Below are 22,015 nucleotides of genomic sequence, written 5' to 3'. Positions count from 1 at the left end.
TAAAACTAGAACACTGCATGTTAACGCAACAAATAATCATTACGAATGAGTTTGGTAAAGAAGTGGTAAGATTACTGACTTCATTCAAATCTGAAAAAGTTTCCTGTGATTCTCATCACAAATATATCTAAGGCTGAAAATAACTCAGTCAGCATGTCTCCTCACACCGATTTTCAGAAAAAACAGGAAGCAAAGCTCTGGGGAGCCAATCACATGAAACCTTTCAGGCAGCACCTCACTAGTGCTGACAAGGTTTGAGGTTCAACTTCACAGAAACATTCTAAAACAACAGGATGTGGGATTAACATGGCTGCTTATAACTACTTATTAAAAATATTTGGTTCATTCAAAAAAAGGGGGACATTTCTTAGCAAGAAATTGCATTGTTAGACAGTTAGCTAACTCAGATGTCTGTAGATTCCTCAATCCAATAATAAAAATCTAAAGAAGACTTCATTTTCTGCTCTACATACTACACGTCATTTAATTCATTCTAGAAAATGAGCTTAACAATTAAATATTTCAAAAATTTAATAAAATGTGGATGATTCTTTTGGTAGTGGTCCATGACAGGAAAAAACTACTTTTTAAAAATCTAGTCCTCAAACCAAAAGAGTAACTAACCTACTTCACGTCTATAACTGTCCAATGAGAGACAAGCAGTTGTATTGAAGCACTGTGATAGGATGGATTGAAGGGTTTATGATTCAGGATTCTCCTTTGTGTTCACAATGCTAAGCAGCTGTCATGAAACCACGAGTTAGAGAAATGAGAGTTCAACTCATCACCACAGTCTACGTGGTCCTTCTTCTTTGCATTTGTGATGGTGAGATCTTTCATCTATTTTACATCAGCTATATACCATTCATTCAGAAACCTTGATAATCTAACTTCGCAAATGAGACATGCATAATATAAAATCCCAAAACATTGTAAATACAGTATTGGGTAAAAAAAAAAAGACTTCTAAAGATTATTTGTAAAACTACCCTTACCAGATTCAACAAGCCTCTATAACGTGAGATGATGTGGTTTTAATTAACACAAGTTATGTAATTGCCCATTAATCTAACTGAAGCTCTGTATTTTTTTATTCCTATCCCAGCTTTTGAGGTTTTCCAGCCAGCCAGTCAGACCTTAAATCCAGATGGCACTTTCTCAATCATTTGTGAGCACACAAAAACAGTCCCCTCAAAAATGGATGCCAGACTGAACAAAATGCCCCTTCCTCAAAATTCTCCTTCTGCAAAGAGTGAAATCATCTGTCAGCTAAGGAACCCCAATTTAAACTGCACCGTGTTTTCCCTAGAAAGTAACCGGTACAAATTTATAGTATACCATGTGGATCCAAATGACATAGGACGGCGTTATGAGTGTGAGTTCTCCAACCTAACGCAAATTCCGATCATACCCAAAAAGGGATCTCCGACCAAACTACTCCAAGGTCAGTAGGACATTTGCCAGATGGATTTTGGCTCAGCATTCATCAGTCTTGGGGACTGTGTGTCGTTGCTTCAGAGCTAGCAAGCTGTTGACCATACTGTATATTTTACAATACTACGATTGTATTAGTGTGGCATTGTAGATTACATTGTTTTATGTTATATCATCAAACTGATTCTGTACAGAACAACCTCCGCCACGGCCAATGCCTTGTTAAGTTTTGAGGGTTTTTAATTGACTGAATTGTATACTTTCTGTGGTAGCAGTGTCCACATCTCCATGCTTGAGGGATACAACCGAAGTCTCTGTGTGTTCCACCCCAGCCCTTCTCCACCGTCCAGACCTTAACCTTATCTCATGGCTGCTGATTGGACTATCTGGCTTGTTTCTTCTCTACAGCCTCGTTATAACGTCTGTCTATGTCAAACTAAAGGTTTGTCTCACACTAAAACAATCATTACTTGACAGTGTAGAATTTAACATTCTGTCTGTAGATGAACTCGGCAGGCATGTAGACTCACACGCACGGCTGTAAGAAGGATAACATATCCTTAATCTGTAGAGTATAGACATACATAATGAACATATTACTTGTAAGAATGTGTAAATGCAGTTTATCTGTCTATATTATCATGTTGTATCACTCTATCTACATTATCTGCTCTAGCTCACAATAATCTTTGGTTTTCTGTTATCAGTGTCTGGGATGATGATTCACTAACCCACATGACCATAGAGCTTTGAAATTTTCCATTTAACATTTAAGTCATAATTTGACGAGTCAAAAGAGCTGACAGAAACATCTGTTACAGATCTGAAGCGAATTGTCATTTGTATCAGTAGTCCTTTCAATCATCATAACAATCTACAATGTTTTGTGTTTGATTCTTCCCACAGCAAAATCAAACCAAGGTAAGAACCATCAATGACTGATGATACACCTCAACTATACATCACCAAACTATCCATAGTTGTATAAAATACAGCTTCAGTTGATTTCACTTAGAATCAAACTAAGTTTGTAAGTTTGGGATGAATGACACGGGAGATGCATGTGTATTTCAGAGAAGGGGAGGAAACCCTGAAAGCACTTCAACCTACATGGATATGAGGAAGAAGCCCCCTGGAGTGAGGGTGTGACACAGGCACAGCTCTGGCGAGTCTCCTGCGAGGCTGCTCTATTGTGATCGCATGTATTATCATTTCAGATACAGTATAAAGTATAAAAGTATAACTGTCTCTGGTTAATTATGAGCTATTTCATCGATTTATTGAAATTGTTTGTGTTATCTTTTACGCCATATTATAATTGTGTGATGCGACACAGAGGAAGTTGTTGTGAAAGATAGTCAATGGACTTTATCATCCACAATGGTGAAGGCTATTACAGTAGCAAGCTTGTAGTGGTCAACTGTGCTGGCTTGGAGATCAGTTATCTGTAGTAATATCTTTGTAAAAAACAGTAAGTAATCAAGGATCCTAGACACCATTTCTCCCAGGACTTCTCTAGCAGCTGATAAGAGCTCAAAATAGTAACATTAAGCTTGTGTGCAATTCTTATTTGTTTGCAGAATCCCCCAATGGAAACTATGTGCTATGTACAGTAGACAGTTATGTCTAGCCCACCTGATTAAGATACGTTTTATATTGTTAGAGACTTGTTAGTACGGCATAATTTAATCACAAAAACGGAATGACAAAAATGTTAATGCTCAATAGAGACCGCTTGTTGAGGAATTTGTAGTTAAATAAAGTTATGGAGAGTAACGATCTTGCCAGCAGAGTGATTATTAAACATGTGCTTTCTGATAAGTAGGAAATTGCAATATGCTGAATTATAATGTATACTGGCGACGTGATTATGTAATAGCTAGCCTATACATTGTTAGATTTTTCCATTAGATTGTTTAGCAGGTTATTATCTTCATTGCACCTGAAAATACTTGTTGTTGTCTTGTTTTGTTGTTGCTGTCCGTTCGTTGGCGAATACACTACAAAAAGCTGTTGAAACTTTGCATGTATTGAAGCCTAGCACTTAATGTCAGCATAATTAAGTGTCAGCAACATTAATAAAATATAAAAAGAAATAGTAATAATTACAATAGGATTATTGGGATGCCAGAAGGATGATTAAGGGTTGTATTTTATACTTTTCATAGGGTCTATTTTTAGTACAGGGGATATTTACTTGATGATAATGATTATGACATTTTCAAGTAAGCCCATAAACATTCTCTTTTTTGAAAAGATTTTGTTTTTGTAAATTTTTTAAATTTATATTTAGTCATTTAGCAGACATGGAGTGCACTCCTATACAAAGCAACTTACAGTAAGTACAGCAACATTCCCCCGAGGCAAGTAGGGTGAAGTGCCTTGCCCAAGGCACTTCACACTTCACTCCAACGTCAATTGCCACAGCCAGGAATCGAACCGGCAACGTTCTGATAAATAGCCGTTTCCTAACCGCTCAGCCATCTGACTTCCTAGTTTTATTGTTCTATTCTTTTATGGATTTTACTATGCCCTATTTTTGTATTTTAGCTTTTACATTTTATTGTAATTATTATTCCTGGTGGACCTCAACCTGAGACAGAGATTCTGTTGTTTTTGTGAAAACCTTGTGCTTTTCTGTGTTGTCATTTATTCCATAAAATGTGACAGGTTTCCTCAATTTCAAAAACACAATTATTAAATAGATTGGACTCAGAAATAAATACGGTTTTGTTTAATCATAAGGGCAAAAGTTTAAAATGACATCTCGAAACTACCGTTGACTATTCAAATGCCTGTATTAAAAATATAAACAAACTTTCCAACTTTCAAATAAAGACAGTAAAATTCAGCATACAGGTGCCCTACAACCGTCTAAATTGAGCTCTTTCAGACAAACCGAGCCCGGTGCAAAGCTGTAGACTACTGACTCCACCGAACGTTATTTAGTGAAACACAAGAAAACTATATTTACTTCCGTCTATGCAACGTACCAACAGTTTATTTATTTATTTAGCGACAAGTTGGACTTCAAACGTGGCAGATAGACATCCACTGTTGTTGGTTTTTAAGATAGATTTGTTTATTCCAACAAGTTAAACGTAGTTAAATATATACAGCACATTTTGTTAGCCTTCTTGGATCTGGAATGGCACATATTAGCTAGCTATTACGGTAAGGGATGCTGTAGCTAGCTAACGGAAACAACTACTGTGTAGCCAGCCAGCTAGCTACAGTAGTAGTGCTAGTCAGATACCTAATAATACGTTTATAATAATACTAACATTACGTTTTCAAAGGCGTTACGTTAGGTGAGCTACTATACATTTTGTTCGTTTTAGCTGAGGGTTACACTACTCAGCTCGTTATTTAAATATGGATGTCAGTATAGCTGTATCACTAATGCGTGGCCAGATGGGGACAGTCATAGAGAGAGCGGTAAATACAGCTGTAGAAACAGTTTTAGCAGAGATGCTCAAAGTGGTTGGCGTCAAATTCGAAGAGCTAAAGAGGGAAATGTCAACAGTCAAAAGAGAGATGGTTGCGGTCAAAAGAGAGAAGGCAGTCAAGGAAAAGGAGAACGAAGATATTAAGGGTAGACTGCAGCTGTCTGAAATACGATTAAAATACTTAAAGCAGAGCCTGAGTGGCATGGTTTCAAAGGAAGACCGACGGGTTTCCCCCTGCCAGAAGACCGCGTATGTCCGCTCCGAAACCCTCACTGTCCCAGGGTTATCAGTGCCCTCAGCAGCCTCTGCAACAGGAAGGGACGATGGCAACGGAGGAAATACAACAAAGGAAACTAACCAGCTCCAGAATAGAGTCACTCAACCCCCCGATTCTTCGTTGGCCACATCGTTTGACAACCTGCAAGAAAATCATTTGCAGGATGTGGATGACTTAGTAAGCAATGTATCTGTAGTAAATGGGTCATTGGAGGACCAGGAACCTAAAGGTAAAATGGCACTAGCTCTGTGTATATTTTTTGTTTGTATCATGGTCACAATCTAGGGGACGTGTTACATATTCAACATAATTACGTCTGTTTGACTTTTGCCCCCCAGAAGAGATTACCAGGCCTCTAGATGATGCAGCTTCTCTGAGGAGGGATCAGGAGTGTGAGTCTGATCAGTGGACCAGTAAGCAGGCAACAGAGACCCCAACCGCAATACAAGGATCTTGTGATCAGACGGACAGTGCAATGGGCTCAACCCTGGCCTCCAAGGGTTCTTTCCGACCACAGGTGAAGGAGGAGGAAGAGGAGGTAGAGGTTATCTGTATAAAAGAGGAACCAGAGGAGGTGGCCTCTCTGCTGCTGGACTGTGAACGTCTGGCCCAGGGTAGTCAGGAAGACTGGAGAGGCCCATCACAGGACAACAGAAACTTCATAGATCATACACCGTTCAGCTCAACCAGCTCTGACACTTGTGAGTAGTCACTCATGCCCTTGTCCTACCTCTTTAACTATTTATGGTCAGTCACATAGTAAACATGTCACAGTTTATTCATGTTAAGGAAATTCCGATTTTGCTGTTATTATAAACCTCCTGTTCTGTCATCAGATTCCCTGTCCCAGCCTGCCATGTCCGTCTCTGTGTCCACGGCACAGAGGCAGGTTAGGGCGTGGCCTAAGGACCTGAGCCTATATGAGGAGTACAAGCTTCGCAGGGCGGAACTTCGCCGACACAGCCTGAACCGTAGGCGGGAAATGGAGAAATCCCTCCCCCAGCCCCTCTTGGCTGACCTGGTGAGAGAGCGCAGAGAGAAGACCCGGCTCCGGGTGGCTCGCTGGAGGGCTAAACGCAAGCTGCAGGCCTGCCTAATGAACCAGTCGGCCCAGGTTACCAGTGCAGGACCAGCCCAGGCCCTGAACACCCAGAGCCAAGCCCCGGCAGTCACCACTCAGCAGCGGAACAACACTGTCCCCTCCTATGGTAGCCTTTTGTTTAACCGAACTCACTGTAACTCTGCCTTAGCTTATCCTGGTTCTCTCCAGTTAAACTCCTCACCGTTGCTAGGACACAGCCTAGTAGAGACTGTCAATCACGCTGCGGTGACGTCCACTTCCTCGTCTTCCTCACAGGCCCAGCAAGGTCTGTCATGGACGGACTCTGAGATCTTTTAATGATCAGGACAGGTTGTTTTTAAGAGTGATTTTGGTTGTGTCTGAGTAAACTTGTTGGTTTGGATTTTAGTTTTGGACATGAATAGGACATTTTAGTTTTGGACATATGGCTATAATGTTTGACACTGGTGAATAATGTTTAGATAATTACAATACAAAATGATTGATCAGTTTTATTGTGATTTTATGATATCAAAGAAGCAAAATTACTTAACAGTGATGGTTAAAATGTTTATTGTATTTATTTGTCACAATTGTCTTTAAGAAGAATTAATATTTATGCAAGGCAAGTTTATTTGTATAGCACATTTCAACAAAGGCAATTCAAAGTGCTTCACATAATGTAAAATGTTAGACATATTGAACCTATCCTGACATGTCTATAGATATAACAAAAACTTGATCATTGACATTTCCCTACATGTATCTATGCGTATGCAATCTTTATTTAAAATATGTAATCATTTATTTTGAAAGAGGAGCAGTGAGTATTTTGTCACAGCATTTTTTCACTACCAAATTGTTTTTAATGAGGTTTTTCTTGCTAAATCTCAATAAATGCTAACTGTTGAAGTTCAGTCATTCCTCAGGTAGCAGCCACTATACATGATACAGCATTAGGTCACACACCACCTGACAGTGTGATGTGTGTAAGTCTGTTGAGCATCTTATCCATTAACGATCTTCTGGGAGATGGCTGCAGGGAGAGTGTAAAGCAGCAGGGCAATGAACAGAGCAGTGATGAGGAGGACCAGGGCTATGATGATGTATTTCTTGTAATTCCTCCAGATCAGGTGGAAGAAACACTTGAAGGGGTTCATGAACCAGGAAAAGGAGGTGTCGGGGCGGCTGATGGGTGAGAGGGAGGGAGACTTAGTTACAATGATGAATTTGGGTGAAAAGAAGGGTTTCTAACCGTTTCAAACATGAAGGCCTTGACTAGAGCATCTTACTTGGGTTTCTCTAGTGGTTCTGGCTCCTTGCGGGCTCGTCCAACTGGGTTTTTGTCCCTCTCCTCTGCGGTTACAAGGTGGAACTCTGCCTCAACCTTCCCCTACAAGAGTGAACACAAATCCTGTGTCTAAACTAGTGGTAGGCTTGTCATATTGACACGTGGTCTGCAAGTGTCTTAAATGTCTGAAAGGGTTATATGACGACACACATCTGCCCTTTCAAGGATTGTTAAAGAGGCACTGTTAGCACAGAACTGGGAAGTATGACTGAGTGGTACCGTGAGTTCCTCGGACTTGACGAAGGGCCACCAGCCTCTGGAACGCTTTTGCTGAAAGATGGAGATCTTCTCCATGCTGTCACCCAGCATGTCCAGCTTACAAGCTTTGGCTGACTTAGCCCCGCGAGGAAACCCATGCAGGTCTAACTCCACCGTGCCTAGGAACGCACACAAATCACCGGATGGCCCATCTTTGACATTCAGCTCATTTGACCCTCTTGGAAATAGAGTTTGTCTCACCTAGGAAGTCATCAGATGACAGCCTCTCAAAGTCCCAGACCTGCAGCACCAGAATGGCAGGGAGTTTTTGCTCGGTTTTGTCCAGAGAGAAGATGCTCTCCCTCTTGCTGACCACCACCACTTTCTCAGTCGGTAAGTAGCTGAAGGGAAACACGAAGCGCCAGTTGAAGTTGCCTTCACCTGTTAGAGAGTTGTAGTGGACATCAGTTTCCTGGCGATCGTCCTCCAAGCCCTTTAACCACCTACAAATAGGAGAAGAAGATCACAGTACAAATGCAGTTAAGCCAAAAAACAATACTGTGTACTTTTGTATCGGTGTAATTTGGAGACAGCATAATCACATACAGTAGATGGTTCTCCTCACCCTTTGATATAGATGTCACTTGACTGTTGACCCGTGAGGAAGTTGCTGTCCTCCAGAATCACATCCTCAGTGTTCCAGATGATGATCCTTAACTCATACCTTAACACAGGAAACACAGTCAGCTACATGCTGTATATGTTTCCTTACCCAAGCAGTCTACGCCACACATTAACGTGTATCAATCTGCAAATGTAAAAAGTACAGTTACGGTTAATGGTAAATGAGTGGTCAGAGCCTTACCCTTTGGGTTTTCGTGGGGAAATGTCCACTGAGGGTCCGGGGAGGGGCATGTCCATAGGGAACATTTCCACCCACATCTGGAGCTGACCCTATGCATCCGCACACACGAGGATGTACAATGGAATGTTTGATAGCGTCGAATAGAATAAAGGCAGGAGAGAATAGAATAGAATAGCGTGTCGATACCTGGTCCATGCCTGGCCTGGCCTTGTTGTAGAGTGAGCGCGTCTCAATGTGCTCTGGCACCAGTCTGAGCCCCACCCCAGGCATCTCTGCCCACCTGTGGAGGGTCTTCAGAGCCAGGTGTTCATAGGACTCCACTGTCTGCTCTGTAAGACAGCAACACGGCAGCAGTCACACGCCCCTGTCTGGATGTAGGGTTAGGTTTGCACTGTGGTACAACACATGGCAGCTATACACTCGCTGACACCATACATTACCCTCGTCTGAGAAGAGGGTTTTCCCCGTGAAGACCTTGTCCCCAATGGTGATTTTTCCTGGTGTAAAGTGGGGCCCGTCTAGACCGTTGTCTCTACAGAGCTTCATCAGCAGCTCTGAGGGCTTCAGGGAGTCCCTCCATGCATTGTACCCGTCACTGAACCAAAAGAAGCAGTTACAATTGAAACAACAGATGGCTGTCAGATCTGAGGGCCAGATGGCTGAGTGGTTAGGGAATCAGGCTATTAATCAGAAGGTTTGCCGGTTCGATTCCCGGCCGTGCCAAATGACGTTGTGTCCTTGGGCAAGGCACTTCACCCTACTTGCCTTGACGGGAATGTCCCTGTACTTACTCTAAGTCGCTCTGGATAAGAGCGTCTTCTAAATGTAAATGTTACAACCCACACACTTATTTGGAGTATAAAAATATCGCCTCCTTGAACACAACTTTGACTCACACTGAATACTCGGTGGGCAGGCCACAGGTGGCCCGATGGCGGCTGTAGAAGCGATTCTCCAGGTCGATCTTGGTCTCTCCTATGAAGTCGTCACCCCCCACCAAGTCGTAGTCGTAGATCAGGACGGTCAGCAGGGACTCCTTAGGAAACGTCGCCTGGATCTCAAATGACCTGAGACAGGAAAGGAGTCCGGGAGGACAAAGTGAATGAATCTTAAAACCTTGCAGAGATCTCAGGCTCTGTTTGTGTTAAGTCTCCTACCTGCCAAAGACAGGGTTGAGTTGTTTGGGAATGTAGTTGTCTCTGTCTTTGATCTCGGTTTTTCCCAGCCTCAGGACGATGTAGGGGTCCGACTTCCCATCCGGGTCTGCCGGGTGGAGGTTGGCAGCCTGGGAAGCACAGCAGGACAGTAGGGAACCATGGAGCACAGATAGCTTGCTTAACTAGATCACACACTAACACTTTACCAGTCAACTCATATTATCAGTCAAAGTCTTTTAGAAAGAGACTAAATGGAATATAGACACCACTCACAGAGACTATGTAGACACGAATGAGGACGTTGACGGAGTGATTGGAGGGGATCCCGAGGTTGACTTTGAAGTCGCCCGGGTCTGGAGTTTCCTCCCACTCTTCATCTTCAGTCAGCTTGTACAGACAGAAGCGACCCTGGACGCACAGTAACCTGGGATGTAATCACTGACGGACAAGTACAGTACACTGGTCATCTACAGTATATGGATGTATCGCCTCTGCACTGTGTAGGATGGATCTGCAACCTAGAGACAACTCTGGAACAGGAGAGTATTGTTTTGATAGCAGTTTCGGAAATAGTTCGGAATGTTCTAGTCTTTTTTTTCCCCCCTCTCGAACAGATCAGATCAACTGTGAGGTAGACCCACCACCGGTGTAACGTTACTCACCTTGAACTTGCCCACGAACCTTTCATCGCACGTTCCGTCCTCATCGTTGGCCTTGCCCCTGAACAGCTCAAAGGTGTTCACCCAGTCATCAAACGGACCAAACTCTGCCTCCAGCTCCTTGTCATACAGCTGGAAGGGATTGACACAGTCTCACTCAACGTGGTGATGATTGGTCACTCCTTGTGGCCCACTGTCAGATGTTTGTGTTATTTTTTTTTGTTATACAGTACCTGCAGTGTGGCCAGTTTGCCACTTAACACATTGACTTCTTTCACTTTGGGTACTTTCTTCTTTTTATCATCAACCTGCTGGCCACCAACTAGTAAAAAAATAAAAAATGACATATTTTACTCTCTTTACACACACACGCGCACACACACACAGTTACTGAAAGTGTTGAAGTCAGAATGTTGACCAGAAGCCCCACTGTCCTGCACTGTGGTGTGCTCCTCTGTTATAGAGTGTTCCACCAAAAGCAGAGAATGAAGTGAAACCCTTTAAAGTCAACCAGCTACTGTATAGTTTCCTTACCCAAGGAGTTTACGCCATCGGAAATCAAGTTTTGGAATGAAGATACTGCAATGCACAACAATGTGTATGTGTGTGTGTGTGGTAAGGGACCACAATATTGCATGTCATAATGCCAGAGAACATTGTAAACTATTAGCACCAGAGTGCTGTCCATTCCGTTCTACAATGAAACCTGAATACTTACTTAATTAAGAGTTCTAAGTTTGATACCACAACAACCTGCATATCAACACTCACCATTGTCATACAGATTTGGAAATGGGTGCCCTTCTCTTAACTTTGCCTGCAAGACATATCATAACATTCATTCAATTTCATCTCAAAGGTGGATCTTAATTCATGTTCTTGCCCATTGTACCATCCCACATTTGATTGAAGCTTCACTCAGTGCTTCACTCACTTCACTGAGGTAAGTCAGTAACCCGGGCCACCCCTTCAGATGCATCCCAGTGACCTCTTGATCTGCAGTGAAGTGCTCTAACAACTCTCACCTGTTGGATCTTGTCCACTGAGGCGTAGTACTTGGACCACCAGTCGATGACACTCTCTGCTGATTCGTCTGCCATGGTGCGTTTTCTCCTCTTCGTCGACCTCCTCGAGCTCTGTCTGTTGTCCTAATGGACGTGAAACAGGTTGTTAATGACAGTGTGTGTGTACGCTTGTGTGTACGCTTGTGTGTGTGTGTGTGTGTGTGACCTCTGTGGCCTGGCGTATCCTCTCACTTTTTTCTTCTCAGGCGGCGCTTCAGTAGGGGGCGGAGCCCTAGGAGGTGCTTCCTGGTCTATGGGGATGAGGCAGTCCTCGGGGGGGATTGATATCGAGGGGTCGCTGTCTGCTGACAGCTGGTATGCACCTGGGATAGGAAACAATGTCAGCTAAGAAGACACAGGACCAACCTAGGGGGGTTAATAAGAGCCCAGCATCATGTTTAGGATGTTCACCTTCTCTGATAGGTGGGTCCATAACCAGGGCAAGTGTAGGCTTGGCCATCATGCTGGCTGGGGGCAGAGAGAGAGAGGTGTATTTGAAGGGCCGCAGGTTGTTGATGACGTGGTTTCCCACCAGGGTGCTGCGTCCGAACGCGCGCCAGTCCACCACACTGATGCTGAGGGGAGGGTGGAGGTGCTCATTTTCTGGTAGCTCCTAAAAAGGGAAGAAAGGATAGGAGAGAGGGGGGACAAAGGAGAACGAGGGGAGGGTAAGAATCACCTCAATTATCTCCATTGAGTGATAGTGTTAAAAAGTGGCTACAGCAGTTAACACATGTTTATACTAATGGCCACAAGCAAAACGATCCATAGCAGGACAGGTAACAGTTACCATGTCTATGGCGTCCACCAGAACAGTAAAGTTGGGGTTTTTCTTGTAGCTCTGGATGACAGAGGAACGCAGACTGCTCCCTGCACATTCTATAAACACCTGCGGCCGGTCCACAGACAGCAGCTGCACCCTCTTCAGCTCCCTCAGACCCCAGAACAACACCTGGAGGAAGCAAGACAACACACACCTGCCTGTCATAACACACCGGTCTCTCATTACACACACCTGTCTGTCTCACACAAGGAGTAGGACACATGGAACAAATGTCTAGCCTGTTTGATTAAAAGAGCCCTTTACGCTCAACGTGGTTGCAAATCCCAGTGTGTGTCTCACCTCCAGGCGGTACCTGCTCAGGACAGGCCTGATGTTAGCAGGTACAGGGTAAACCAGTCCCTCTGCCTCCTCCAGCAGTGGAAGACTCTCCTCACCGGACTCTGGGATCTACAAAGGAGAGACAACTGCTGCAAATGTCCCACTGACCCGTTTCATTGGTTCTGCCTCCTACTATATATACCTGGAGGAGTTCGAAGGCAGCCAGAAGGTCGCCCCCAGACTGCCCCCCGCAGTAAATAGGGCAGTACTGCAGCTCAGGAGGAAAGTAGGGCTCGTCGGCCACTCGAAGCACGGGCACGGCCACAGTGGAGCCCAGGTACTCTGCCTTGCCCTGAGGGAAACAGACAGGTTCCATGAGGAGGAAGGCGGAATACTCAGAAAAATCCGAAAGATGAGATCATCCAGGCATTGGGCGGATCCTGTTGGCTCTGACCAGGGCGTCGTCGTCGTACACCTCGATGACAACGCGTGGCGGCTCCTGGGCCAGGTGAGCCAGCTCTCCGTGCAGCACCAGCTTTCTCATCAGCAGTGTCTGGTTCCAGGTAGGGGTCAGGGTCTGGTTGATGATCTGGTAGGACATGGGTATAGCTCAGCGGTATCGCATTTGATAGCAAGATCAAGAGGTTGAAGGTTTGAATCACCCCTTGGATGTTGCTATGGATAAAAGCTTTTTTGCCTAGAATAGATGAGCACATTCTACATCTGGGAGGGAAAGAGGGAGGATGGAGAGACTTGAAATAACTGAGGGAGGGAGAAAGAGAAGGGTGTCGGTGTGCCCGAGTGTAGTGTACTGTGTGGGAGGAAGCCTTACTGCTGTGTTGTGGCTGTGAGACAGGAAGGAGACCCTGGCAAACGGGTCTGAGAGGCCTGTGCTGTCTGCAGCTATCAGCCCTCTGGCCTGGTACATGTGGGCTCGCAGCTGGAAGTTGTGATGATCTGAGGACACACACACACATCTAAATCTAAACCAACTACACTACAGTGGCTTTAGCCATTTAACCCCACTTGAAGATGATACTCTTTTGGGGGATGGGTTGCAGCAGTGCCTTGTCGTACCTTGATACAGCAGGTGGTCCGGAAGGGGACCAACATGCCCCTGAGTGGCGCCCTCCTTGGGTTCCATCCCTTCAGGCAACTCCTCCAGCACATGGGAGGAGTCTGTGCAGCTCCCAAACCACAGATAGATGTCCACTTTAGCCAGCACGGTCCAGCCCACCACTCGCTTCCCTGGGGGCTGGGAGCAGGCAAGTGGATACAGGAAGTGTAACAGGTGGTTAGAAACAAGAAGCTGTCTCTAGAAGTCATGAAGCTATATATTCATTTCGGTGAAGTTTTTTTTCTTCTTCTCCAAACTTTCGTTTACCTTGAGGAATAAGGTTGTAATCTTGCCACAGTCCCTGCCCCTCTCTTCTGGGTTGGCAGAGTAGAGGAGGTCGCGGGCGGAGACCCGGGCATATGCCACGCGTTTGTTGTTGCTTAGCAACCACACAAACACATCTGGGACAGTGTGTTGGGGCTGGATGAAAGGGAGAAGAGCAGTCAGTTTTGTGTCATCCCACACACACACACGCACACGCACACGCACACACACACACACACACACACACACACACACACACACACACACAAACACACAGCATACCTCCTCCACCAAGAACCTGAGTTTCTGGGAGAGTTTGGATGCCTCCAGGAGTATTTCTTTCACACTGAGGGATTTCCGCTTTCTTTCAGCGATGGACTCAGCTTCAGCTATCATACTCTCCTGATGGGGGTAGCAGTGGCATGAACACACACACACGTACTGTACAAAACACAATATTGACTTGAATATGAGCAGCTATGAAAAGCCCGTACCAGTTCTTGTTTGCACATTGTGAGGCGTTTCTTGTCCAACATTGTCAGCTGAAGTTTCTTTACCTTCCCATCTGTAAAGGCTATGAAGTGTCTGCAGAAAAGATTGTAATCACAGACACACACACACACACAATAATTTGATGACTTTACATGTTCAGTGTACAGTAAACACACTGGCCATGCTCACACTACCTGTCATCATCGAGTGATGTTGTTGGGAGTACCTGGCATCCATACAGAAGTCCTTAAACAATCGACGAATGAGAACCTCCGCTCCAGGATCCGACTGCTTGTGTAGCTCTCCTGCACTGGCCATACCCTGTTCCTGGATACAGAACACCATATCACCATTACTCCCAGTCCATTTCCCACATGTCTGGTCAGGTCGTGTACGGCGGAAGCAGGTCGACATACAAACACAGTGCCGATGTTCTCCAACATGTTGGAATTGTAAAGACGATAGGTGCGGTCCTCCCAGCGACTGAACACATGGACGCATGGCTTCTGTCTGCCAATGGGCAGGTGCATGTAGTACCTAGACACACAGGAACACACTGGATTACTGCATCATCCTCCTGAGACCGAAATCCATCTTCACACAGGTTTCCTCCGTTTGAGGAAGAGAGACGACCATGGGGCGATGGGTCTTCACCTGTTCCCGTCACAGATGAGAGGTTTCTCTGGGGGGGAGGAGGACTTGCAGACGTCTGAGGTCTCCAGCAGGGGGGTGCCCTCAGTCTCGGAGCTCTCCACCTTTCTTCTAGTACTGGGCTGAGACGGGTTCTCTAGGGCATTCCCAAAGTTCCCTAGAAACACACACACACACACACTGTGAGTACGATATATACTTTGTCACCAATTGATTTTAGATTTAAAAGGTCTCTCAAAATTAAGTACTGACCGACAGAAAGTTCGAAGCTCACTGGCTTGTCCCCGACCTTCCTGTCAATCATGGAGGCTTCAAACAGAGCTCCGAACAGCAGAAAGGTGTCCTTGTCAGTGTCGCCGCCCTGAGGAGAGCAGGACAGCGTTCTGATCTAGCGCTGACTAACAGCTTCAGATCGATGAGGACATATGTAATTGCAACCTAGTAGAATGTGAGTGGTAAGGGACTGTGGTGGTGGTTAGCAGTGAGATGAGTGTCCCTCACCTGAGGTGGAGACTCTATTGGCATCACTTCTGCCCCCAGAGCCTTGGCTTTCTCCTCTTCTCCTGCACCCCCGCCTCCACCTGCCCCCCCAGTGGGGGCCTTGGGGTCTTTCCCTCCAGCTTTCCCTGCTTTGGGATCTTTCATGCGGGCTTTGGACTCGGCCGCACCCGGCCCCCCTGACAGGATCTCCACCGCTAGCTCAAGGTAGACGCGGCCCCTGAAGGACACGCCCTCTCCCACACCCTCGTTCAGCTCAGGGTTGTCGTCCACCAGGGAGAAGTTGCGGGCAGAGCCGTAGAGGTTGACCCAGGCTGGGCCGAACGTGGGAAGGAAACCTAAAGAGAGTACAAAGAGAGAAAGTGAAAGACAGCGGGAAAGAGATGGAGAAAAGAGAGAAAGAGAGAGAGGCAGGTTATATCAAGTAAATATTGTGATCATCATCAGTGGGAAAAAAAGAAAAGGCTTTTAAAGACCTGGACAGACCTTTGTCACCATCTTGCTCATTCGAGATCCTGCGCAGGTCGATGTAATGTGTCCCTATGGCAACATCATTCATGCTCCCTTCATCCCACACCTGGATCTTCAGCCTCTGGCACAGCGGAGGGAACATCTCTTTGAAGACCACCTGCTCGTTCCACACCGGGTCTGCTGTGCTCTTCTGGGTCGATGTTCTGCCCTGGGTCACACACACGGTACACCTGGCTCAAGTTCAGATCCTTTCCTCTGCTTACTTAACCTAACCTGGCACCAAGCAGAAGCCTCTAACGTTCGACCAACTGAAAAAAGAATGCAATTAAACTAGTTCAATTAAGTCTCAAACACAGCAAACAAGCCAGAAGTGAGAAAACTAGAAGTGAAGAAACTAGAGGTAAAGAAACTAGAAAGTGGGACAAAGGACATTTTCCTTGGTTACCGTTTGTCCAAAGAAGGACACCACCAAGTATGGGTCTATGAGGGCCGTGTTGTCCCCTATAAAAGCCTTGGTGACGTTGGCCATGATGTTAGCCATGATGTTCTTAGGCAGACCCTCTGCCCGGTAAACCTTCACGTAGAACCGGGCCCAGGGACGCTCTGATGGGAAACCCTCTGGAAGCAGCAGGTTCCTGGGTCAGAGAACAACCAGTCAGGGACACCTCAAACCACCTTTCAGTATCACACATACAGTGGGGTGATTACTGCTGTGATCCATATTCTGCACAGACGCTCAAGCAAGTTGTGTCAATGTTTTCTTTGTTTTGTGTGAAAAGGATCACTGTATTGTGTGTGTGTGTACTGGATAGTACATGATGTGTTTGTGTTACTGTATGTGTGTGCGCCTCTCACTTATCAATGTTCTCCTCAGCGTCGCTGAGCTTCTGAGAAGGCTGCATGGCGTCTCCCTTGCCTGTCACAGCGATGTCACATTTCAGGTAACCTTTGACCCCTGTGCGGATGTCTGCAGGGTCAGTCAGCACTGCCCACTTGTTGGTGAACTGATGACCTAGGCAGTACAGGGATGGGGACAAGAAAGAGGGAGGGAGAATAATAAACCATGCAGTGGACACATTAACACTTTCAACGTGCCAGGGTGAGGAGTGGAATAGAGACAGAAAGGGTAGAAGAGAGAAATAATAACAAAGTTAGAGAAAGGGAGAGGAGGACGCTGGGGGGTAGGGGGGTATTTCTACCAGGCTGCCTGTAGACTGTCCCCACATCCAGTTTGAAGGATCCAACACAAAAGCTTCTCATGATTTTGGAATGCATCACCTGAGAAGGAGGGAATTTTGCTTTCAGTCTGGAAGACACAACTGATGCGTTTTACTGTGGCTTTCCTTCCTCATCTACTCACCGATAATTTGATGATTTTGTCAAAGAAGGTCTCTTGGTGGCCAAAGAAGTCAAACACAAAATACTGTTTCAAAAAGAGAGAGGAGAGTTAGACGTGTACATCCTACCACTTTCTCGTGTGAAGAGCCAGAGGTCAGATCAGATGAAGATCCTTGAGGGCACCTCATTGTAGAAGGGAGCGCTGGTTCCCTCTTTCACGGTCGTCTGCTTTTTCTCATCCCCTATCTCTATCACCACGCTGGGGTCAATGTTCTCTCCAACCAGCTGTCGGGCCTCTGTGATGTTGATTGCTATCTAGAGGACACAGATAAAGGCACAGTTCTTCCCTCAACTGATGCCTACGTATTTTGAAAGTTAACCTGATTATTATTATTATTATTATCAGTGAGTCATTTGCGACATGTGCGTCTACCTGGAAGGACTGTGCTTTACTCTCAGCGTCCAGGATTCTTGGCTTGAGCTTGTGTCTGTTAGGACAGTGCTGTGTTAGTACAGTCGTTACCTTAGAAACGTGTGTCTGAAGGACGGTGAAGGACTGGAGGGATACAGACGGATACAGTGTGTGGGGTACCTTTTGGTTTTAGGCTTGTGTCTGACAGGGTTGAGGCCTGAGGGACCGGAAGGCCTGCCGTCTTCAGGGTTCAGGCCTTCGAGATCTGCACCCTCAGCGTTAGCCTGGGCCTCTGCACCATCTAACACTCATTCACACGCATGTAGAGCAACATTTATAAGACACATGATCTCAATGCAAACAGTGAAAACCCAACCATTCAGTAGCAGGCCGAGTTGGCTTAAGTGGCTCAAGTGCAGTTGACAATAAGACAGGACCCAATCTCTCTCGTGTTCCAAAGCCGCTTACACTGTACACAGATTGACGTGTTTGTTTTTAAGGCCTTACCAAGAGCACCCTTGTTTGCCAAGACCAGACCTTCTGTGTTGACTTTCTTCTTCTTCTTCACTTTCAGCCCGAACATTCCTTTCCCTTTCCTGGACACATGAGTAGATCACTCTCACTCATGGGCTACAAACTCAATGCATTATGTGAAAGTACACAAACACAGACACATCCAGACAAACCCCACCACCACCTTACGGTATCTGTATTTTTACAGTTTCACACAGACACCAATCCAATGCAGTCCCATTAAACAAACTGAACTTAGCCTTAGCATGGCATCAGGAGGCACCGATGAACATATTGTTATTTTTTTCTAATTAATCCCTGAACAGAGATCGATCGATCAATCCAGTTTAAGCGTGGGAGTGAGTAAGAGGATTCAGAGGTGGAGGCAGGTAGCTGTGGAGGCTCACCTGTGTTGTGCAGGACTGTGGCTTGATGGATCCATTCTGCCAGGTAAAAGTCTACGTACTCCCTGAAACAAGCTCTCTCTCCAGAATACTTCTCGTCGCTAAATCTAACGTCTCACTTGTCTTTAAAGTAGAGAAACTCAAATGACTACAGCTCCTCTCCTGACCCTACCTGTTTCTCTCGTTTGATTTCTTGTCACGGGATGAAAGTTGCGTGTTTGCTGGCTTGTGGTTTTCTTTAGGAACCTGCCCTCCTAGCAGACATGACTACTTACCAATCCTACCAAACAGTACATATTTCAATAATCTACAATACACGGATGAACGATGCTCTGGTTCAACTCCAGTTCAATACAGCTCTGTTTGTATTATGATGGGGCTTGTTCAACAGTCATTGCAAACACACAAAGTTCAACAAGTTGTTATAACAGCCATTCTAATCCTTAGATTGACACAGTATATAATATGAGGTCATGTCAATAAGTGGTGAACAAATTACCTTGGTTTGGAGGCCATTTGATGTTCTCAGATCGAAAATATAACAGGTCCTGTAGACTGAAGAAACTAGCTTTATCTCCAGCAGAGGTGGGCTTGAGGCACAGACTGGAGTTCACCCAGCACCTCAGAGCACAAGGAGTGATACGTGCTACACTGTTGACTTAGAAAAGCATATGGAGACCAGTCCTTCTTATGATCCCTGCTACTCATTTAACTACACCCAGTTATTACATGTATACTTCCTTAGGTCCTGTTGTAAGAGGTACTGTAGAACATGAATCGATGTTAATCCAAAGCTTTATTGTAATTTATAGAAGGTTGTGTTCCTCAACAGGTTTTTATGAAGTATCTTATAGAATTACGATTTACTGTCCCTCCATACGGTAATTTAAACAGCAGACTGCCATGTCTTAGGTCTTATCAGCATTTAGAAACAGCGTTATTTACAAGTTAGCTCCATGGTCATTTCAATCCGAGGATGACCTGGCATGCAGCCATGCATGATGTTTACCCAGAGGTTTACCAAGGTGAACAGGATCTCTGAGGCTGGCAGCTTGAGCCTACACACCCCTGGTAAATACACACAGACTATCGTGCAAACTGTCATGCTCCTTAGACAGGTAGATTGGCTTTCATCTGATCAGAGGGATGGGGAATTAGTGTTGCAAACGAGACAGAGTGTAATTGTCATCGTCTAACTATTGTCATTATTAAGTACACAACAGTTAATGTAAAACAAGGTTTAACAGCAAAGTGCCAATGATTCGTGAGAGTACGTTATTTCACTGGCAAGAAAGGTTTTGTCCGTACCAATCTATGATCTCATGTCAGTTGATCCCTCTACTGGACGGACAATACATTGCAAGAAAAAAGAGCAATAATTAATCATTCAAAGATACAAATTACAAGTACAAACAGCATTTGTTTTGTGATAAAATTTTATTTAGTAATGGTGAGTAACTACACTTGTAGTGTTCTCATTACATGGAATCTGCAGTCTGTCAAACTGATATATTTATAAAAATTTAAGAAATATAATCTACATACATCTAATACAAACAAAACAAAACAACCAACAACTAGGTCTGATATTTCACTGGTCTGTTAAGTATTGCGGCTTTGTAATATGGTGGACAAGTGCTTGCAGGAAAATAAATCAAAACTGATGCTCAAATGATAACATTAACTCTGTGCTTAAATAAATCTAAAAATAAAACATTCTTAAGAGCAAAAGCTCTGGTAATTTCAAATACCGTACTGCTGATAACACACAAACACACCTGTGACTTTGTTTGGTTTGTCTGGCTGAGGAGGAACTGAAAAGCCACTGAGGAAATGCCTTTAAATAAAGGGTTAAAGCACAAACAGCTGGAATGTGGTTAATGTCAATGTAATGTTATAAATATCAACATCTGATATCTGCTAGCATAACTGGTAAGTAAGTAAAAAAGAAAGTGCACAAAACATAGCAGAAGGTCATCCAAGCCCATTTGATCACCATGTCTGAGAAGGTGAGTGTCTTACCAAAGCAGGTATGAAAAAGAAACAAGGCAAAAAAGGCACACCATCATTACTATCATCACCACCAACATTACTAACCAACACCACCACCCAAATGACTAACCTACCCCACTAACCACCATAACTGTAATCCCCACCAACATCTTCATTGTCATCTAGAACATCTCATTCCTCCTCCTCCTCCTCCTCCTCTTCAGCCATCACCTCCACCAGTAGTTCAGCTGTACAGGTGGCCTCCCCCAGACTGTTGACGGCCTTGACGGTGTACTTGGCGTCGTCATCCCCGGAGACCTCGGAGATGACCAGGCTGCAGTTGCCCTCCTCGTCGTAGTCGATCTGGAAGTGACGCGTCTCTTTGATTGGCTGCTCGTCTTTATACCAAACCACCTCTGGGTCAGGGTAACCTGAGGGGGGGGCACACAAGGAATGGGGTACGCTTCATTTAGATCGTCAAGTTTCAAAGAACCGGGAGGAAAAGAAGCGGAGGAAATGGCCTTAATATGCCAGGAGACGGAACTGAAGTGCTCCTTCAGCAGGGGAGCTGCTGGGGTGGCGTGTCACTGTCACCTTCGATCTTGCAGTCAAATCTGGCGGCGCTGCCTTCTACCACCTCCACGTCTTTGATGACGGAGGTGAAGGTGGGCTTCATCTGGGTCTTCTCCTCATACTCGAGACACTCCAGGAACTGGTTGTCGTCTGCACGACAACATGATCATACGAGAGGTGAAAATCATCACTTTCATAACATCACATTTGTACAGAAGAGAGAACCACAGTATTTTACCTTCAGTGGGTGAGCCCTTCTTGGCACTAACCCCAGCCAGCATCGCCATGGACGACAGTCTTCCGATGGCTCTCACGGCATGGCCCGTTTTCTGAAATGAGATCCATGGTAAAGAACGACATAGGAGAGGCATACAGACAGTGGACAATGACAGTCCGAGCTTTACTCTCCCGTTTTGCCTTACCTGCCATTTTCTTCTCAGGATGTACTTCTTCATCCTTTCCTTGGACAGTTTCTTGGTCTGCATGCTGTTGGTGTCCTGTTTCAACCAGGGGTGCTCAAAGCACTGTGCACAGGTGAGACGGGCCCTGGAAACCAGCCCAGAGAGACACACACATCAACACACAGACAGACAGACAGGCACATCAACACACAGACAGACAGACAGACACATCAACACACAGACAGACAGGCACATCAACACACAGACAGACAG

At 45.1% G+C, this 22,015-nt stretch overlaps 4 protein-coding genes across 7 annotated transcripts in view; 2 read left to right on the top strand and 2 right to left on the bottom strand.

Annotated features, from left to right (window-relative positions):
- The first annotated feature begins 698 nt into the window (after nt 1-698).
- On the top strand, nt 699-3,210 carry LOC124485753. 3 transcript variants are annotated; one of them, XR_006958091.1, is made up of 5 exons: nt 699-826; nt 1,106-1,444; nt 1,707-1,876; nt 2,341-2,355; nt 2,509-3,210. XR_006958091.1 is itself a non-coding variant. In XM_047047537.1 (5 exons), the coding sequence occupies exons 1-5, from the start codon at nt 748-750 to the stop codon at nt 2,581-2,583; spliced, it is 618 nt and encodes a 205-aa protein (XP_046903493.1). In that variant the 5' UTR covers nt 700-747; the 3' UTR covers nt 2,584-3,210. The 3 variants fall into 3 exon arrangements, 1 of the variants encoding a protein (XP_046903493.1); XM_047047537.1 differs by having other exon boundaries at nt 700-826; nt 1,767-1,876; XR_006958090.1 differs by having other exon boundaries at nt 708-826; nt 1,710-1,876.
- Nucleotides 3,211-4,397: 1,187 nt separating this feature from the next.
- LOC124485319 lies at nt 4,398-6,604 on the top strand. Its single transcript, XM_047046851.1, has 3 exons — nt 4,398-5,389; nt 5,499-5,861; nt 5,997-6,604. The coding sequence occupies exons 1-3, from the start codon at nt 4,810-4,812 to the stop codon at nt 6,557-6,559; spliced, it is 1,506 nt and encodes a 501-aa protein (XP_046902807.1). The 5' UTR covers nt 4,398-4,809; the 3' UTR covers nt 6,560-6,604.
- A 172-nt stretch (nt 6,605-6,776) lies between these two features.
- fer1l6 (fer-1 like family member 6) lies at nt 6,777-19,086 on the bottom strand. Its single transcript, XM_047046852.1, has 42 exons — nt 18,780-19,086; nt 18,367-18,455; nt 18,040-18,160; nt 17,881-17,935; nt 17,631-17,762; nt 17,470-17,532; nt 17,309-17,387; nt 16,965-17,121; nt 16,555-16,744; nt 16,125-16,317; nt 15,642-15,976; nt 15,393-15,501; nt 15,144-15,297; nt 14,906-15,026; nt 14,716-14,816; nt 14,492-14,582; nt 14,280-14,399; nt 14,001-14,153; nt 13,694-13,871; nt 13,449-13,573; nt 13,071-13,205; nt 12,819-12,968; nt 12,638-12,745; nt 12,305-12,466; nt 11,926-12,127; nt 11,707-11,837; nt 11,476-11,598; nt 11,222-11,267; nt 10,985-11,029; nt 10,684-10,772; nt 10,454-10,582; nt 10,065-10,199; nt 9,792-9,919; nt 9,531-9,701; nt 9,075-9,229; nt 8,821-8,963; nt 8,635-8,723; nt 8,395-8,493; nt 8,031-8,272; nt 7,791-7,948; nt 7,513-7,613; nt 6,777-7,408 (listed from the first exon to the last, which is right to left on the bottom strand). The coding sequence occupies exons 1-42, from the start codon at nt 18,812-18,814 to the stop codon at nt 7,228-7,230; spliced, it is 5,523 nt and encodes a 1,840-aa protein (XP_046902808.1). The 5' UTR covers nt 18,815-19,086; the 3' UTR covers nt 6,777-7,227.
- Nucleotides 19,087-20,194: 1,108 nt separating this feature from the next.
- Nucleotides 20,195-22,015, bottom strand: part of mylka (myosin, light chain kinase a) — a 36,126-nt gene continuing 34,305 nt past the window's right edge. For both annotated transcript variants that reach the window (XM_047046348.1, XM_047046350.1), the window contains 4 exons: nt 21,764-21,887; nt 21,580-21,670; nt 21,363-21,491; nt 20,195-21,199 (listed from right to left, as the gene is read on the bottom strand). In XM_047046348.1, the coding sequence (XP_046902304.1) occupies nt 20,961-21,199; nt 21,363-21,491; nt 21,580-21,670; nt 21,764-21,887 (583 nt within the window). In that variant the 3' untranslated portion in view covers nt 20,195-20,960. The remainder of the gene's footprint in view (nt 21,200-21,362; nt 21,492-21,579; nt 21,671-21,763; nt 21,888-22,015) is intronic.

Source organism: Hypomesus transpacificus, chromosome 23 (assembly GCF_021917145.1).
Source record: "Hypomesus transpacificus isolate Combined female chromosome 23, fHypTra1, whole genome shotgun sequence".
Classification (NCBI taxonomy): domain Eukaryota; kingdom Metazoa; phylum Chordata; class Actinopteri; order Osmeriformes; family Osmeridae; genus Hypomesus; species Hypomesus transpacificus.
The sequence above is the reverse complement of the archived record's forward strand: the minus strand, read 5'-3'. Positions and strand labels throughout refer to the sequence as shown.

Excerpts from the sequence above, each read along its gene's own strand:
- LOC124485753 (XM_047047537.1), top strand. The coding sequence starts at position 748 with ATGAAACCACGAGTTAGAGAAATGAGAGTTCAACTCATCACCACAGTC. Across the intron at positions 827-1,105 it reads TCTTCTTTGCATTTGTGATG|CTTTTGAGGTTTTCCAGCCA; the intron begins GTGAGATCTTTC and ends TTCCTATCCCAG. Across the intron at positions 1,445-1,766 it reads TCCGACCAAACTACTCCAAG|CCCTTCTCCACCGTCCAGAC; the intron begins GTCAGTAGGACA and ends GTTCCACCCCAG.
- fer1l6 (XM_047046852.1), bottom strand. The coding sequence starts at position 18,814 with ATGGATCCATCAAGCCACAGTCCTGCACAACACAG. Across the intron at positions 17,122-17,308 it reads GACAGTCTACAGGCAGCCTG|GTCATCAGTTCACCAACAAG; the intron begins GTAGAAATACCC and ends TGTACTGCCTAG. Across the intron at positions 13,574-13,693 it reads GGACCACCTGCTGTATCAAG|ATCATCACAACTTCCAGCTG; the intron begins GTACGACAAGGC and ends GTGTGTCCTCAG.
- LOC124485319 (XM_047046851.1), top strand. The coding sequence starts at position 4,810 with ATGGATGTCAGTATAGCTGTATCACTAATGCGTGGCCAGATGGGGACA. Across the intron at positions 5,390-5,498 it reads GGAGGACCAGGAACCTAAAG|AAGAGATTACCAGGCCTCTA; the intron begins GTAAAATGGCAC and ends TTTGCCCCCCAG. Across the intron at positions 5,862-5,996 it reads CTCAACCAGCTCTGACACTT|ATTCCCTGTCCCAGCCTGCC; the intron begins GTGAGTAGTCAC and ends TTCTGTCATCAG.